The sequence below is a fragment of the Leopardus geoffroyi genome, chromosome D4 (assembly GCF_018350155.1).
Source record: "Leopardus geoffroyi isolate Oge1 chromosome D4, O.geoffroyi_Oge1_pat1.0, whole genome shotgun sequence".
Classification (NCBI taxonomy): domain Eukaryota; kingdom Metazoa; phylum Chordata; class Mammalia; order Carnivora; family Felidae; genus Leopardus; species Leopardus geoffroyi.
Window position 1 is genome coordinate 14594154 of NC_059342.1, and position 18388 is coordinate 14612541.

Sequence of the window (18388 nt, forward strand, 5' to 3'; positions counted from 1 at the left end):
AAAATGGTCTATGAAGTCTTTGCCCTCGCGGGGTTTACAGCCCACGGGGATCTCAGAGATGAAGTGGGTGCACAGACACAGAAGCACACCAGCGATAGGTTGTGATACCTTTTGTGAAGGAAATAAAGAGGAAGCGAGATAAACCACCAGGAGGAAGGGGATGGAGGTTTGGGGATCAGTAACTGACAGCGCAGTTAGGGAAGACCTAATTCCAGCCACTTCTGTGTTATTGCCTGTTTCCTCTTTCTAGATTTTCTTGAGAATATATGTTGAGGAATGTTGAGGACATTAAGATTCCTGCCTGTGTGCCTTTGGGATATGGGGTCAGAAACCTGTGGGAGTGCACAAGAGGGAGAGAGGGAAGTCGGGAGGCCATAAGCAAGTGGTTCAGCAGTGGGAGGGTGGGGGGAAGGGCAAATACTTCTGTGGCCTTTTATATTCTTTTGTCCCTCTTTATGAGGCTGCTTTTGGAGGTAAGTCCATCAAACAAATGTAGATTCCGGTGGACCTGTAAACACCACACACAGAGAAGTGGTAAGGTAAGACAAAATGTAAACTTTGGTGGAAGACTGAAGTCTTTGAAGAAAAAGAATATTTATTTATTTATTTATTTATTTATTTATTTATTTATTTTTAAATGTTTATTTTTGAGAGAGAGCATGAGGAAGGGCATGAGAAGGGGAAGGGCAGAGAGAGAGAGAGGGGAGCAGAGGATCCAAAGCAGGCTATTTGCTGACAGCAGTGAGCCTGATGTGGGCTTGAACTCACAAACTGTGCCATCATGACCTGAGCCAAAGTCTGGCACTCAACTGACTGAGCCACCCAGGCACCCCAGAAAAATAATATTTAAAATGCAAGGTAATTCTATTTTTAAAGTGTGTATTTATTTTGAGAGAGAGAGAGAGAGAGAGAGAGAGAGAGAGAGCTAGCAGGGGAGGGGCAGAGGGAGAGGGAGAGCGAGAATCCTAAGCAGGCTCCTTGCTGTCAGCACAGAGCCCAAGGCAGGGCTTAATTCCACCAACTGTGAAATCACCACCTGAGCTGAAACCAAGAGTCAGTTGCTTAACTGCCTGAGCCACCCAGGTGCTCCAAAATACAAAGTAATTCTTATATCAAACACACGAGATACATGCAGTTGAATTTCTTTAAGTCGCAATTTAAATGCCACAGAAGATGATGTCTCTGACAGTGTGTTTATCAGACTTCCTGTGCCTACAGGTCTACCTCAGCACGATGTGGATTTTTTAAATGCAAATACTAACTGGAACAGTCTGAGTGGTGCTTTCATAGAAGTGGATCAGATTGTGGCTATGGGACCATAGAGAAATTGGCAGGGCCAGGATTAGGGTGAGGCAAGTGAGGTGTTCACCTTGGGCAAGGAATTTAAGGGTGGTGGGAAGGGCAAAAAAAAAAGTCAGTAATCAAGATAAGTAATAGTTTGGTGCAGTATTTTGAAAAATCAAAATTAATGCAAAGAATCCATGATGAACAAAATACCAAAATCTTAAATGAAGACAGAATGTTGTTGATAGTTTTATATGCCTGTGTTTTTGTGCAAGAAACAGTCATTTTCAAATGGCCTGGGCTCCCCAGGCCCATGGGACCATCACACCCCCTGCAGGGCAGGTTAATGAAGGTTGACAATGATGTACAAACAGATTGGGCAACTCAGACCCTTCTAGACAGTCATGTGTTTTGACTGTGGAGCTTTTATTAACGTTTTCCACTTGGTTAGAACATGGGTGGATGTTCTGGCAAGTGTATATCGGGGCAAACTTTGTTTTTTGTCCTCAGAGTCTAATACAGGCTGGCCAGCACCACAGGTTTGGAAGATGAAGTCGATTGGTTTTTATTTGGGGAGGGGGGAGACACCGAGCTTTTCTAAGGGAATTAAGATAGTATGTAAAATTGGAAAGAGGAAAGCTGAAAAGCAGAAGGAAGGAGAGCTGTTTCACCTTTTTCTGTTTCCACCTGCAGGCCTCATCTCTGCTGTGTCTGCAGCTTGACTTTCATTAGTTATGATTTAGCTGCAAGTGAGGTCTTCGGTGGAGAACTGAGTTCTAATCCCGACCAGGCCACCACTAACAAGATGCATGTCTGAAAACAAGCATGTTGTGCCCAAGTTTCCTTTTGCTCTCTCTGTAAAATGATTAGTTGGGCTCAGTGACCTCTGATCTTATGAGCAGCTCTCACAGTCCACACTCACACATGCACCAATACCTGTGATACATACACGATACATATAGAAGCAATATGTGAATATTGCTCATGTCAATATTTCTACTAATAAGCATTAGTAGAAAGTGCTTCCTGTTTCCCCAAAAGAATTGTTAGCTCTTCTGGATGAAAGTCACATGTAGGATGCAGTAAATCCCTGCTCTTCTGTCGCCTCTGAATTTGTTGGTACCCTAAATTATCTCTTTTGCTTCTTTCGTCTCTGCTTTCTTAAAAACGTGCTCAACAAAACGTGACTTTCCCTCTCCTCCTACACTACCGTTCTTTCACTACCAAATATTTTTAAAGAGAGCTCTCCCTCCGCCCAGTAATTTCTCTAACATTCATCTTCTATGTTCCTGTGAGTCTTTTCAGCACCTAGGACAGTAACTAAACCATTCTAGATATAATGAGGGACTGAAGCCATGTGAAGTTGGGTGTCTCCCCCAACCACTGCATCTAAATGAGAGCACTCAGTCTTTCCTGAAACCACTCGCCCTTGCAGTTTTAACACCATTCCCTGTCCTGAACTCCTTTCCTTTCATTGGTGCCCTTCATACCTCTTTCCTGGGTCTCCCTTTGTCCTCCTGACAAATCTGCCCAGAGGGAGCATGGCCTTCTCTTCCTCATTCTTACTCCTTAAGTGGATGCTGCTGCTCAAGATTCAGTTTTGTTCTTTTTCCACAGAAGTCTCTGGCACCACCAGCTTCTAGGGTTAGCAGCTCAGGGCAGACTCTCCAATCTGAATCCCATCTGTACATCTTCTGTGACCTCTTAACCCACGTTTCTGATGCTTTGGAAGTTACACTTGGACCCTAGGCTTTGTAACATCACCCCTCCCTCAATGTGGAGTTTCCTCCTACATTCTCTGCCCTTTGTATCATACGTTCAGCATCGCATGCTCAAAAACTCTCTCTTGAACTCATTCCTTTCCTTTGCTTCCCAGACCTGATAAAATGTCAAGGTTTTTCTTTTGTATTCATCTTTTCCTTTTGTTCCTATCACCATAATCTTTATTTAGAAATGTGACGGCTGGGAGATGGAAGGAATCTCCCAACACATGCCTGGTACCACCAGATTTCTGTCCTAAACCTGTGGTTCAATATGTCACAGTTCTGCAAAAGAGAAGGAAAAAAAATGTAACAAATACCATCTCAATCCCCTCTCTCTTGGGTACAGAATAACCAATACAAAATGTTTTTAAGTTTATTTATTCTCAGAGAGAGAGAGTACGTGGGGTAGAGTCAGAGAGAGAGGGGAGAGAGAGAATCCCAAGAGGGCTCTGCACTGTTAGTGCAGAGCCTGATGTGGGGCTCTAACTCACAAACTGTGAGATCATGATCTGAGCTGACATCAAGAGTCAGATGCTTAACCAACTGAGCCACCCAGGCACCCCAGAATAACCAATACCAATTAATTCACTTAATTGACTCTTCAAGACTCTTTTTAAAGACACTTTTTTTGACTGTTGTTGTTTTTGAAACATTTTTCATGTAGTAAAGTGCATAGATCTTAGGGATGTGAATTGATAAATTTTGATAAGCATATCTACATATGTAACCAACACACCAAGAAAGATATAAAACATTCCTATCAGCCTAGAAAGTTCCTTTGTGTCCTTTCCAGTCACTCTCCACGCCCTCATCCACTGTTTAATTTGTTTTCTATCACATAGATCACTTCTGCTTGTTTTTGAATGTCGTATGGATGGAATAAACCAAGAAGTCTTGTGTCTGGATTCTTCCATCCATCATAATGTATTGAGATGCATCCATATTATTGTTTATATCAGTAGTTCTTTCTTTTTCATTGCCAAATAGTATTCCATTGTGTCAATATACAGCAGTTTATTTGTTTTCCTGTGATATTTGGATTGTTTCCAATTTGAGGCTAGTACACATAATGCTGCTATAAACATTTTTGTACCCTGTTTTTGTTTTTGTAAGCATATGTTTTATTTCACTTGGGTAAATCACTAAGAGTGAAATTGTTCACTAAGATCTTTTATATTATGACCAGATTTACTTCTCTTTTTCTCTCTAGCTCTCTCACAACATCCCCCCCCCCAACACACCACACACACAGATATCCTCACTCACCCCTAATCTGCTCAACCAGGTTATAATCTTTTTGGAGACAAGATGTCTTATTTCTTTTTGGACTTTCCAGAAGGCTTAGGAGAGTTTTTTTTTTAAACGTATCACATACTTGGGAAATATTGTTTGATTGAACGATTCAACTACATAAAGAAATCATACCACCATTTCACTGTGTGGTAGTGGAGACAGTAAAGGTCCCAAGGACTGGGTTATCCTGAGAGGTCAGTGACTCAGGCCTGAGAGGAATCCCTAGTTCATCCTCCCTCTCTTCATGCCCCACATTGTAGACTCGCTTCCTGCTGCCTTCTTGCCATGCTATCTGGTCACTGCTCTCCACTGCCAGAGTGCATTAAGAGTTCAGTCATACGGAGGGTAGTGACCAAGAGTAGTGAGTCTGCAGACCAAACTTCCTGGACTAGTTGAATGATTGCTTTTTTTCCAAGCTACTCATGTTTCCCGAGCTTCAGTTTTCTCTTGTGTAAATGAAGATAACAACACTACCTCGTAAGTTTGTTGTGAGCATTACATCGTCATAACAACTACTGCTTTTTTTCTTTTCGAATGCTTTTTATTATCTAGGCGCCATTTTAGCACATGCTAACAATCCTCATGTCAACCCTATGGTGCTACTGCTGTCTCCCTTTTACATAAGGGGAAACTGAGTCACAAAACACATCGATTATCCCACTGCTGATTTATGGCGGGGTCTGCATTCAAAATCAAGCAGGCTGAGTCAAGAATGTATATATCGAATCCCTATAATCAGCCGCCTCCCACAAGTAGGATGATGCATGTAGGTGCGGTGCCCAGTGCCCAGTACATGCACCTTGTCAAGAAAATTCCCTGCTGCTACCACTGTCAGCAGTAGCACTACCCATTCCTAGTTCCCACTGCTCTAAAAATGAGGCGTTTAAAAAATGTTTATTTATTTTTGAAAGAGACAGAGACACAGAGCGCGAGCAGGGAAGGGGCAGAGAGAGAGGGAGACCCAGAATCGGAAGCACGCTCGAGGCTCCGAGCTGTCAGCACAGAACCTGATGTGGGGCTTGAACCCACGAACTGCAAGATCATGACCTGAGCTGAAGTCACATGCTTAACCCACTGAGCCACCCAGGCGCCCCTGAAACTAAAGCATTTTATAGGCGGCCCTGGTTTTGTCTTCCACTTAGGTGGTATACATTTGAATTGGTAGAATAAGGAATTCTTTGTTATGTCAAGCTTTGAGCTCGAGTTCTTTATGTACATTAAAACGTAATTAGTATTTTCTCAGGGTGGTGGCACATACTGTCTTCTAACAAATATCTGTTGGGATATGTTTAGACACTTAATAGACACCAGTGAACTGGATTCGTTCTTTAGAAAAGCCATTAGTTTTGGTTTGTCTCGATTTTGTGGGGAATGCCTCTGAAAACTCTTTAAAAAAACATCTTTCCAGAAGTTTCTGTTGTAAGAATCAGTAGACATATGAAAATCAGTTGGAGGGCCAAGGTAACAGCAAGAGAGATCAGCAGCACCTGGGGAAGGGTTGATAGTCTCGTCTCCTAAGATTGCCTGCCCCTAACCAGCCTCAGTGTGCATTGCTGCTTCTATTTCAGAACTCAGCCCCTACATCACATGGGAAAAGACTAGATTTCTTTCAGTCAGCCAAGATCAGGTGACCACTGGGTCTAAAATTGTGGCCACTGTGTGTGTGTCATCATCAGTCATCCTTAGTGGCTTGGGAGTAATTCCTCAGCAGGGCTCTACATGTTTTCAAGACCTTCTTTCTCATCTTTGCTCGCCGTCGATACCCTTCCAGTCATGAGAACAAAGTCGTGAGGTGTCTTGGTCCACGGCTGCTTTGCTTCTACTCCGTGCTGTGCTTTTTCCCCTTTGTCATCTTTGGTTAACCTCACACCAGCCGTTTTAACAGAGGAGCCGTGTCTCTCCCAGCAGAGCCTTACTGTTGTTTCTTGATCTCTAGATAACAGGGGAATTTACAGCCCTCTGGTTGCATCAGCTCTAAACCTGTGTGGGGTGAACAATTAAATCATTGTTGACAGAAGATGTGATTTAAAGATATGGAAAATGACTGAAGATGGTGTTAAAGTTATTTTCCTCTCGTATTAATTTCCAGTGAGTTTTTCATGCCTGGGCTGGTTGATACGCACATCCATGCCGCTCAGTATTCTTTTGCTGGGAGTAATGTAGACCTGCCACTTTTGGACTGGCTGACCAAGTACACGTTTCCTGTAGAACACAAATTCCAGAACCTCGATTTTGCTGAAGAAATATATACCAGAGTTGTCGTAAGTATCTTGCTTGTGAGTAGTCGTGTGTTATGACTGAATCACCTGTAGAAGGGTCCATTTTGGGGGGCAAATTTTTTTTAATGTGTATTCATTTTTAAGAGAGAGAGAGAGAGAGAGAGAGAATGCAAGTGGCGGAGGGGCAGAGAGGGAGACACAGATTTCAAAGTAGGCTCCAGGCTCCGAGCTGTCAGCACAGAGTCCAACGCAGGGCTTGAATTCACGAACCGTGAGATCATGACCTGAGCCAAAGTCGGATGCTCAACCGGCTGAGCCATCCAGGTGCCCCATCTTGGGGGCAAATTTTAATTATAAAATTAGCAGTTAAGGCTAGCATGGACTGTTGAGACTTTTTAAGGTTTTTTACAGCCCAAGGAGTTTGTGACCACCTCATCTACACAAGCTAACCCCTAGCAGAGAGACGACTTGAACTCCAAATTCCCAAATCCCTGATTGGGTGGCCTCTCTTTACTCTGTTACTTCTTGTGTTTTTGCATTACTAAATTTGAGTTTAATGCATATGTGTGTTCCCTTACTCCTGCCAATCCACAGTGTGTTCTGGGGACCATATGGAATAGCTGTGTAACCTTTGGAAAGTTCTGTGACTCATTTTCCCCATCTGTAAAATAGAGATAGTGATAGTAACTATTTCATAGGATTGTTATGGTAAGTTAGTATTCGTGAGGTTCTTAGGATAGTGCCTGACACATGGTAAACACTCTATATGTTTGCTTTAAATACCCAAGGAAGTTTAAAATTAAAATTTCAAGTTACAGTTAGAAGAATATCACATTATTTTAGTAGCTTCCAAATTGGGAGAAATCGGGTGCCCCCCCCCTATAGCAGGGCATGTGGGAATGTGATGAGCATTAACACCACTAGAGGGAACTATGGAGCTAGTTCAGTCATTGAGCAGCGCCTGTGGTGTATACCCGCCATATATTGGAGGCTCTGAAAATGTCCTTCCTTCCACTCTTTCAAAGAAGTCAGTTCCCTTCTTCTTATTCCAGCCCTATGCCAAATTCACTCAGCAGTCAGAAACAGCTTCTGCAGTTGAGAATACCTTCTCCAGATCCCATCTTATCTGACCACTACCTCTTATCATTCAACACACTTAGCCTGAACATTCCTGCATTTTTGTTGGACCCATCGATGGTTTTTCCTCTAAAGTGACGACTATGTGATGGCGACAATATTATAAGAGTTATGCGGTTACCCAGCCATTTTGCCATTTTCCTTGGTCTTGCGTCATTCAAGCCTTGAGGAGTAAAAGCAAGTGTTATCCTTTATACACTTGACTTGCTTAATTATAAATTCAGTGTAATTGTGGGTCTTATATATTCAGCTAGCATCCACATGACACCAGAAAAACTGAGAAGGACTAACACTGTGCATGAAGTTGCCATTGCATTGTGTTAATGAATCATGTTAACCACACCAAACCTTTTTATCCTCAAATTTTATTTATACTTCCCATTGTTCTAGAAAGGGTTTGAGATATCTTAAAATAACATAATGTACAATGGAAGCAAATGAGTCACAAGAGCATGGCAAAGGAAAAAGAGGGAGAAAGAAAAAACAAAATAAAACGGAGAGTTAAATGTATGCCACGGCCAGGGGGTGGGGGAGGGGGATCCAGGCATTCTTTAGAATTTATCACAATGAATTTAACTTAAAGCTGAATGAGTTAACTCAGTTAGTTCAATGACTTCACTTGAAGCTGAATGCTCTAAGTTTCTAACAGCTGATCCAGAGAGGGAAATCAGTTATGTAATTTACACAGTGTATAGGATAAAAAATAAAACATTTCTTAAGGTAAAGCATGTCTATTCCTTATACTGATTTCCTTAAAAATTAATTCCAATAATCTTTAATATAAATACATGCTATGTTGTCAAAATATATATTATTAAGGTGCTATAGTATAAAAAACCAGACACATTTGTGTTTTATGTTTTAGACAGAGTATCTAGAACCATATATCCTTCAGACAGTATTCTATAAATATTATTTCTTATATCAGAGAGTTAAGTATTTGATGTCAGTGACTTCAAAATAGATTTTATTCTTGACAAATATTTGCACTGCATATGTCCTATGTTTCTGATTAGGAGCAAGCAGGATGAGCTGATGGTATGATTGAAATCTGTTTAAGTTGAGATGTGTTAAGTAGAACCTGTCCCTAGGCTGAAGACTGCCCATGGCAGTGCAAAGGGATGCTAAGGCAGTACTTACGAATAGAGGGAAGCCATTTTTGTTTGTTTGTGTTATTTTCTCCCTCAGAAAACCTAGATCTATACATCAACGAATGGGCAATCCAGACCCCAGAGTTTTGCACCATAGGTGACAGTGGTGCAAATTTCATTTCATTTCCTCTGCAAATAATTTTAAAAATTTTTTTAACGTTTATTTTATTTTTGAGAGAGAGAGAGAGACAGAGCCCAAGCAGTGGAGGGGCAGAAAGAGGGAGACACAGAATCTGAAGCAGGCTCAGCAGAGAGCCCAACGCAGAGCTCGCTGGAACTCACAAACCATGAGATCGTGACCTGAGATGAAATTGGATGCTCAACTGACTGAGCCACCCAGGCGCTCCCGTCCGCAAATGATTTAAAGTATATATTAGCAAGCCTTTCCTGAGATTATACGGAAAAAAAATCCCAGTAAAGGAAGCCTAGATTTTCTACCTTTAACCACTGCAACCTGGGTGAAAGATTACAGTTTTAAATTGGACTGGAATGAACTAAAAAGACTAGAAAGAGTTCAGTAATCTATATATTATACAGCCTGTAGTCAAGGGATTGGAGGTGAGATCCTTGGTAAATGGACGACGATAAACTAGTTGCAAATATTGTGGATAATAGAAAGAATATGCTTACTCTTTGGGTTTGTCCAAGATTCAGCTAATGAATCCAAACAATTCCAAAGTGGTATCAAATCATTAAAGTACAAGGTGAAAAGAAAGGGAACGGGTCACTCTTCCCCCCTATTTCAGTACACTGGAAATGCAAATCCTCTAATCTGTTAAGAGGCCATTGCTGCAAGCCTTGAAGTTGGTAGTCATCCTAAGTTTGGAGTCTGTTTTGAGCTCAAAAATCTTAGCCTCAAGAACTGAAGGCTGAGGAAAGACTGAAAACACAGGCCACAGTCTGATGTTATTCTTGATAGAGTCTTGTAAATGGGAAAAATACAAACTCATCACTAATGGAAGAGCCCCCTTGAAAGCTTACGAGGAACCAGGGCGGAATGGAGTTTGGGATGCCCAAATATAGAACAAATGAAGAAGGAAAGCAGCTGTATTTTAGAGGGCCTCTTCAGTAAGTTTTAAAGCCGAATTCTTATTTCTTTCAATTACATAAGCCACGCCCATGTGGCTCCTTTGTTCAATGGGCTGGACTCCGTGGGAACTGGCAGGAGTAGTAGCGTGGGCGGTCTTTGCATCGTCCTCTTCCCTCCTGCCTTTTCTTATTTTGCTTTGCGGACTCTCCCTGTCCTGTTCCTTAACTATAATTCGGGCAGATTCTTGAACATTCCGGTTTGATCCAGTCCAATTTGAAACTGCAGTTTCTCACCCAGTGAAAGCTTCCCCCCCATCCCCCCCACCCCCACCCCCGAGTCAGAGGAAGGACTTGTCGGCGCCTGTGCGGTGCTTCCATCGTCCTTCTTGCTAATGAGCCAACAATTTTGATTTCATCTTCAAGCCAAATTTTTAGAAAAGGGTGAGAAATTTTGAGAATTTAGGAAATGTTAGATTACACTTCTGTTTTCGTTTTGAGTTTCATTTTATTCTGGTTAGGGTGTGCAACTCATGTGATTATTTTTCTCAGGAATTAGTTCACTTTATTTTATGACCCAACAAAAGGTCAATTTTTTTTTTATGATTATTCTGCCCATTTTTTATTTTATTTTATTTTTTAAAGTTTATTTATTCTGAGAGAGAGAGAGAGGGTGAGAAAGAGAGAGAGAGAGTGAAGGAGGGGCAGAGAGAGAGAGAGAGAGAGAGAGAGAGAGAGAATCCCAAGCAGGCTCCATACTGTCAGTAAGGAGCCTGACACAGGGCCTGAACTCACCAACTGCAAGGTCATGACCGAAGTCAAAGACAATTAACTGACTGAGCCATCCAGGTGCCCCCTGCCCATTTTTTAAAAGAGTGTGGGTTCTCTGTCAATATGACATTTTTTTTTTTTAATTTTTTTTTTCAACGTTTATTTATTTTTGGGACAGAGAGAGACAGAGCATGAACGGGGGAGGGTCAGAGAGAGAGGGAGACACAGAATCGGAAACAGGCTCCAGGCTCTGAGCCATCAGCCCAGAGCCTGATGCGGGGCTCGAACTCACGGACTGTCAATATGACATTTTAACGTCTCTGTAAGATTGAGTTAAGAGTGTTAGACAAGTCTTCTATCATTTTTCAATATATTCTTCCATATAAGAAGACAAGAATATTGTATGTACTGTCCCTTCTTCATCTCCCCCCTCCCACCACATCTTACGTTCTGTCATCTGAGGTTTTGATTTCAGTTTTTTTCCACTATCTACACTTAATTTTAAATAAGCTTTAGCTTACAGGGTGGCTGGGTGGCTCAGTCGGCTAAGCATCTGACTTCAGCTCAGGTCATGATCTCACAGTTCGGGGGTTCGAGCCCCGTGTTGCACTCTGTGCTGACAGCTCGGAGCCTGGAGCCTGCTTCGGATTCTGTATCTCCCTGTCTCTGCTCCTCTCCCGCTCATGATCTGTCTCTCTCTCAAAAATAAATGAACATTAAAGAAATTTTTTAAATAAGCTTCAGCTTTTAAATTTAATATTTTAAAATTTAATTCCACTTTATTTTTCAACATCTGTACTTAATTTAACAGTGTGCTTGCTTTTTCTTGTGCTTCTTGGATCCCTGTCTTCCTTTTGTGTTCATGTTTCATTTTCTTGAAGAATTAGCTTCTGATAATCATTTCCAGTAAGGTGGGTGATAAGCCTTCCAAATCCTTGAATTACTAAAAATGGTTTTACTTTGTTATGACTCTTGAATGATGCACTTTAGCTGTGGAGAGAGTTCTATTTAAAATGATTTTCCCACCAGCATCTAATGGGCTGGTGTCAATCTGACATGTATTCCTTTCTGGCTAATTTGCTGGCCTTCAAGATTTTCTTTTTATTCTTGATGTTCTGAGATCTCACTTATGGATCTCTTTTTCAGTTCATTCTCTTTAACATGTAGTTCTTTCAATATGAGAACTCCTGTCTCTCTTCCATTCTGGGAAATTTCTCCCCCCCCCCCGCCCCCACCTCTCCCCTCTCTTCCCCCCATATATACTTCCCTCCAGTCTACACTTAGCTTGTGATGAGCCCTGTTAGAAAAATAATGAAATATCTTCATATACTTTCATGTCTCTTTTGTGCTATGTTCATAGAGAATGCTGTGGCCCAAGTTTGCAAATCATTAATTCACTCTTACCGTTCTAATGGTCCATTTCTCTTTCAAGGGTAAAATGTCCTCTCCTATCCGTCTAAGGATGCTGATTTTAGTTCACTTTATGTCTCTTGTTGCTTAGTAATTCTGCTACCTCAGGTATTCATTCAACAAACATTTAATGAGCACACACTCAAATTCAGGCGCTTTTCTGGTTGCTAGAGATTGAATTCAATGTCTCTGTCAAGATACTACCCTTTCTCCTGGATTTGTGAATCTGATAGAGAGTTAATACTTATCTGTAGCTGACAGGCTCTAAACATCTCTGGCAGTCAAACACATTTTATTTCATATGCAAAGTGTCTTAATTTGAAAAGATTGATGTAAAAATCCAGATTTCCCAATTCTCTCAGCTTTTGGGACTAACTGATGTCACTGGGCTCTCACTTGTTTTTTTTCAACATTTGGCTGAAGCTGAGTAGAGGCTGTTAAAATATGGCATATTCTTCCCTATTATCTTAAGTGCAAAATATTTTTCCCCCTGAGAGATTCTTTTTTAATTTATCCTACAACCCTTTTATTGACTTTCAAATTTCATTTATAAAATCTTTAGTGTTGGAGAGCCTTTGTTCTCTCATTTTCATAGCATTCTGTTCTTGTTTTGTGGATGCAATATATTCTTTTATTTCATTGAGAATGTTAATCGTAGATATTTATTTATTTACTTACTTAATTTTATTTATTTATTTATTTATTTATTTTTGAGAGAGAGACTGCACGAGTAGGGGAGGGGCAGAGAGAGTGGAAGACAGACTCTGAAGCAGGCTCCTGGATATGAGCTGTCCTCAGAGGGCTTGAACTCATGACCTGAGCCAAGTTGGACGCTTAACTGACTGAGCCACCCAGATGCTCCTTATTTATTTTTTTAAAGTTTATTTATTTATTTTGAGAGAGAGAGGGAGTGTGTGAGTGGAGGGGGTGGGTCAGAGAGAGGGGGAGAGAGAGAATCCCAAGCAGGGTTTATGCTGTCAGCACAGAGCCCAACATGGGGCTCCATATCACCAACCGTGAAATCATGACTTGAGCCAAAATCAAGAGTCAGATGCTCAACGGACTGAGCCATCCAGGCACCCCAGATTTTTTTTTAAATCAAACTTTATTCTGATCTTATAAATTGCCTCTTTTCTCTGAGATTTTTTCCCAGATTCTTTGCTCTTTCTTCTCTTTTTTTAGAGTAGCTTTCCTCAAGTATCTATTGAACCTCAAACATATATTCCGTATTTAAGTGTGACACTCAAAGATGCTGATTGGGAGTCTGGATGGGAAGTAGCACTTGTTGACTGGTGAACTTTATTCTAGGATGGACAGTGAAGGCAATGAATGACCCTTCCAACTGTGGGTCCTAAATGCCATTGTGAGGATATCTTCTTTCTAGAACCATTCATCTTCTCTAGGAAAGAGTCATCAGTCCTGCCAGGAGTGGTGGGAGTTGCATATGTGACGTTTTGGGGGGTGATGACCAAGAATCCCATGATCCTTGGGTCAGCCAGATTATCCACTTAAAACTCTTCAGTCGGCCATACTTTGCAGTATTGGATGTCTAGTCTTCAAATACTACACAGTTTCTGCAAGAGTAAATATCTCCTGCAGGATCAGGTTGGGTGGGCGGCTGATTTCAACAAGTGGGGAGAAGGGTCCTGCCAGGGTTTAATCTTTTGTATACAGACTATCGGCCAAGTCTCTCTTAACAGCTCCATGCTTCATTCTCTCCTTCCAAAGTCACCTCCACGTTCTCATCCTTGTTTTTTATTTCTTTTTTGTCTAGGAAGATATAGAAATGTTTCCTCTGCTCATGCCTGTTTCTTGTGTGTTAATAAATTTTACTGTTAGTTTAGTGGAAATTTGCTAAGGAAGGGAGATAAATACATGTGACCAATCTGCCAGGTTGAACTAGAAATCTGGCTGCATAATTTTGCCCTCTTATAGATAGAAAAATCTCATTTACACCCCTTGGTGCAATAAAGTTTGGATATCCTTAAATAATCCTAAAAAACAAGGAATTAATTAGTATTGCATTTTGTGAATTCTGCAACACCAAACTGTGTGAATCTAGGAAATCAAAAGTACCAGCTTCTCCTCCAGTTCACACTTTTGGAATATAAATACTTTTGCCATTTACCTTAACTGTACTTCACATCAAGATGGCATACCTTTAAATAAAAACATTTTAAAATTAAAAACTAGAATTCTATTTTCGTCTTCATCTGCCATGTGACTTTTCTGGGCACACGCGATTCATGGTTTTGTGATTTATTTTTAGAGGAGAACACTAAAGAATGGAACAACCACGGCTTGTTACTTTGGAACAATTCACACTGACTCATCCCTGCTCCTTGCAGAAATTACAGGTGAGGAAATGAAAGCATGACGTATGGACACATCCATCCAAGACAGTCAGACCATGTCCGGCAATGCTTCTACTTGTGAGCAGTCCTGCCTTTTAATTGCTGGAGTTTGAGCACCGCCTTTCTTGCGAGTCATTAGGTGTTTGGTATGGCCCTTGGATGTTTTTTGTTGTTTAAGTAATTTGATTATTTACCTATGGTTTTGGTTTCAGAATGGTGTATACGGGTCTGAGGTTTTTGTATTAATTTAGAGCATTTTGGAACAGGTTTACTAACTGTCACTGTGGCAACAGTTTATTATGATCCGCAGATGTTGTGTTGGCTGCTGGCTACACTTAGGAGACTGTGCGAGGTGCTGGGAATACAATGAAATAGAAAATCGTCTCTGCCCTTGAGGAGCCAGACAGGATTAACTGACTAATAGCTACACACATTTATTAATAACTGTAGTAACAGCTGCTGTGCTCTTGCTAGATGCCCGGCTTTACATGGAGCACTCGCTGTGGATTATTGCCGCTCAGTTGCAAACAGCCTTTGGAAGTAGTCGTCAATGTCCTCATGTTACAGATGCATAAACTGATGCTCAGAGGACGGAACATGCCCAAGTCATACAGCTAGTAAGCAGAAAGGAGACTGGATTTAGATGAGCGATTCCAAAATTTGTACCTTGCACAGTGCCCAGAACATGGCAGATGCTCAGTAAATACCTCTGGCTCCTCTGGCTGATGCACTGATGCTTCTGCTTGCTGGCTAATGTAGTTTATGCCAGAGGCCTGAAGGGTAGCACTGAAAATATATATTGCTATTTTGGGAGGAGACGGAGAAAACTCAGAATTGGATCATCTGCAAAGAATTCACGGAAGGGACTTTTATTTTATTTATTTATTTATTTTTTTTAATTTTTTTTTCAACGTTTTATTTTATTTTTGGGACAGAGAGAGACAGAGCATGAACGGGGGAGGGGCAGAGAGAGAGGGAGACACAGAATCGGAAACAGGCTCCAGGCTCTGAGCCATCAGCCCAGAGCCCGACGCGGGGCTCGAACTCACGGACCGCGAGATCGTGACCTGGCTGAAGTCGGACGCTTAACCGACTGCGCCACCCAGGCGCCCCGGAAGGGACTTTTAAACGGGGTTCAAAGGGACGTAAAATGGGGAGAAAGGAAAATGTCTTCCCAACAGGGGAAGTGACATGGACAGAGGCGTGGGAGCAGGAACATCCATAGTAGATCCAGGAAGCGGGGAACAGAGTAGCTAAACTGGAGGACAGGATTCATTGCTGGGTGGGGTGGGGGAGGAGGTGGGGGAGATGGGACAGTTCAGACTATGGACAGATTCGTATGTGCATCAGACGCTCAAGATTTTAAGCCAGATGAAGTATCTGATGAAGGTGGGGTTTTAGGGAAGAATAATATAATGGCCAGGTATTAAAACGAATTACAGGGGAAAGAGGCAAAAAGGCTTTTGCAAGACTCTTATGACAGAGGCACAGACATTGTAAAAAAAAAATTAATATTACCCCACATAGCTTCAACTTTCTAGCTAAAATAAAATTTCTCCAGCACCTCTAATGAGGACTAGGTTCCTTAGGGCTGAGAGCTGCTGGTAGAACGAAGTCAAATTCCCCGCTTATGATACATTCTCACTTACGTTTTCATAATGATTTTCATTGAAAGATTAGGAAAGACACCATTTGGGAGAAAAAGAATGACTTCAGATTCTGTTCGTGTGTGCCTCACAGATAAATTCGGGCAGCGGGCATTTGTGGGCAAAGTCTGCATGGATTTGAATGTTACTGTTCCCGAATACAAGGAGACCACTGAGGTGTCAATCGAGGAGACAGAGAGGTATATTCATCTTGATTTGTCTTGTGGGCCGTCCCTTTGCAGCACTGTTGGAGGCAACCTCTGTGAACCAGGCGGATATACACATATGTCACTGTGTGGGTTTGCCCCACTTTATGCGGTTGGTCTGGTCCTAAAGAAAATATTGCATGTCAATACTGTTTGGGAGCCTCTGTGAACTCGTTATAGGAGTCCTAGGGTGAACCCCTTTGTGAAATGAAAGATTCTTTTTAAAAGTTAATGATTTACCACTCCCCTCTCCTTTAGTATAGATGGAGGCTTTTGTAAATTGAACTTGCTTTAAATATATGTGGTGTGCTCATTAGATTACTTTTGGTTGTGGGTCATCCTCTTGCCTGAGATCACGGGTTTTTGTTCTGTTCTTTTAAGATGACCTTGGGATACTCTGTGGATCCCCCAAATACTCTATCTACACTTCTTTAATGGCTTTTCCATAGTCCCTTTAGGATCTGATTTGACAAGGAATTGTGTTGTATGACTCTCAACATGCAAGAGATCCAAAAGAACATTCTCTAGATTCAAATCTCCCCCAAGACCTAACCTATCCTGATGCAAGTTTTAGAAGCCCAACTTTTCTCCATTTCCAAACTTCCTTCACCTTAAATGTGTCCTCTGAAAAGGGTGGCTTAGGAACCGTCACCTGCTCCCAGAAAGAATGAAACACGCCTTTTATCATTGGTCATTTGCTGAATTTTTCTATGGATCTGTGTTTGTGATCGTAGTAAACCTTAATCTGCGTTTTGTTCCAAAACAAAGGTCTACCAGTAGGCAGGAAGCTAGCTAGTAAATATATTCGGCCAGGGCACAAATAGGTATTTCATAGGCCCTATGGATACTACCGTCCCTGCAGATACAATGGGTAAGATTGTCACCCGGTCCCATCTGGTGCCCCCTGCCCCCAATTCACAGCCACCTCTGGCCTATTCCTTCTGCCTTACTCCATCGTCTGTGCCCAGGAGCACCTGGCCTTTGGAAATGAATGATGATGTTGTGTGAGAAAGTAGCTTTCGCTCTATAAAGGAAAATTAGGAGGAGAGAGTCCTATGGCTTCTAAACACCTCCAGGTGCATAGGATTCCATGATTCTAATATCCAAGGAGTGTAACACCCTACAATATTCCCCCAAATAGAGCTTAAGCCAGCAGAATGGCTTCTGTGCTGTGGGGATACTTACGAACAGCCCAGCTGATGTTAGATGATAAAACTTCAGTTCCCTGTGATTTCGCACTTTATCTCCCTGGCCGCACGTGAGAAAGCAGAATAATTACTACTTGTTAATCTTTAACTGCTGGTGGTGAAACATGTACAGCGTTGGAAATGTTTGTCTGGAAGTTAGGACCTGTGAGGATCATGTTTTCACCCTTTTTAAAAACATATTTTTAAATGCCAAATTTTTCTATTTTCCCATTTGTTGCTGTATTTCAGATTTGTGTCGAGAATGCTCCAAAAGAACGTAAGTAAGCTTGTTCCCAGCTTGTTTTTGGATTGCCTTTGTGCTGTTTGCAGGATGCGTTATTAAGTTATTTGGTAAAGATTAGTCTGCGTGTGTATGGCTTACTCCATGCATGCAGAAATATTTTCCCAGAGCCTTAAATTGTTCCTACAGTGGACCCATCAACCCAGCTCTGTGAGGTCAGGCTTTTTTTGTCTTCTCTGTGGTTTTCCCTTCCTCTTCTCTAGAACCTTTTCATCTCACAGGACTGGTCCCTGGGGAGGTAGGAGGGGGCTTCACGGATGTGGAAAGATTGGTAAAAACTGGAAGTTGGCTACCTCAACGTTGGCTCTGGCCTCTTGTACTCCCTGATCTGGTCTGAAGCACAGGTAGTGTCCACCCTGATGCCCCAGCCATTGGCTGCCTTGGTGCCTAATGTGTGGTATATCACATGGCCTGCAGGCATTCAGACACTCCTCTTTGCAATGCCCTAGTGTCGGTGAGCCTTGGAGGCAGTGCTGTTTCCTTTCCCGACCCCAGCATGCTGGTTCTTAGCTCCACTGTGCAAGCCAGCCCCTTCCTTTACCACCTTTTGAGGTCTGATTGAAAATCTAAGAAATCCATTACTTTCAATCTAATCTCGGGAGACCTACCTGCAGCCTCCTGGGTCCTCATCTTCACTACT

General features: G+C 41.8%; 1 protein-coding gene across 4 annotated transcripts in view; it reads left to right on the forward strand.

Annotated features, from left to right (window-relative positions):
• The window catches only part of GDA (guanine deaminase), an 80390-nt gene that overhangs the window by 35942 nt on the left and 26060 nt on the right, over nt 1–18388 (forward strand). For all 4 annotated transcript variants that reach the window (XM_045469152.1, XM_045469151.1, XM_045469149.1 and 1 more), the window contains exons 3-6: nt 6430–6601; nt 14324–14411; nt 16149–16254; nt 17697–17724. In XM_045469152.1, coding sequence (XP_045325108.1) covers nt 6430–6601; nt 14324–14411; nt 16149–16254; nt 17697–17724 — 394 coding nt within the window. The remainder of the gene's footprint in view (nt 1–6429; nt 6602–14323; nt 14412–16148; nt 16255–17696; nt 17725–18388) is intronic.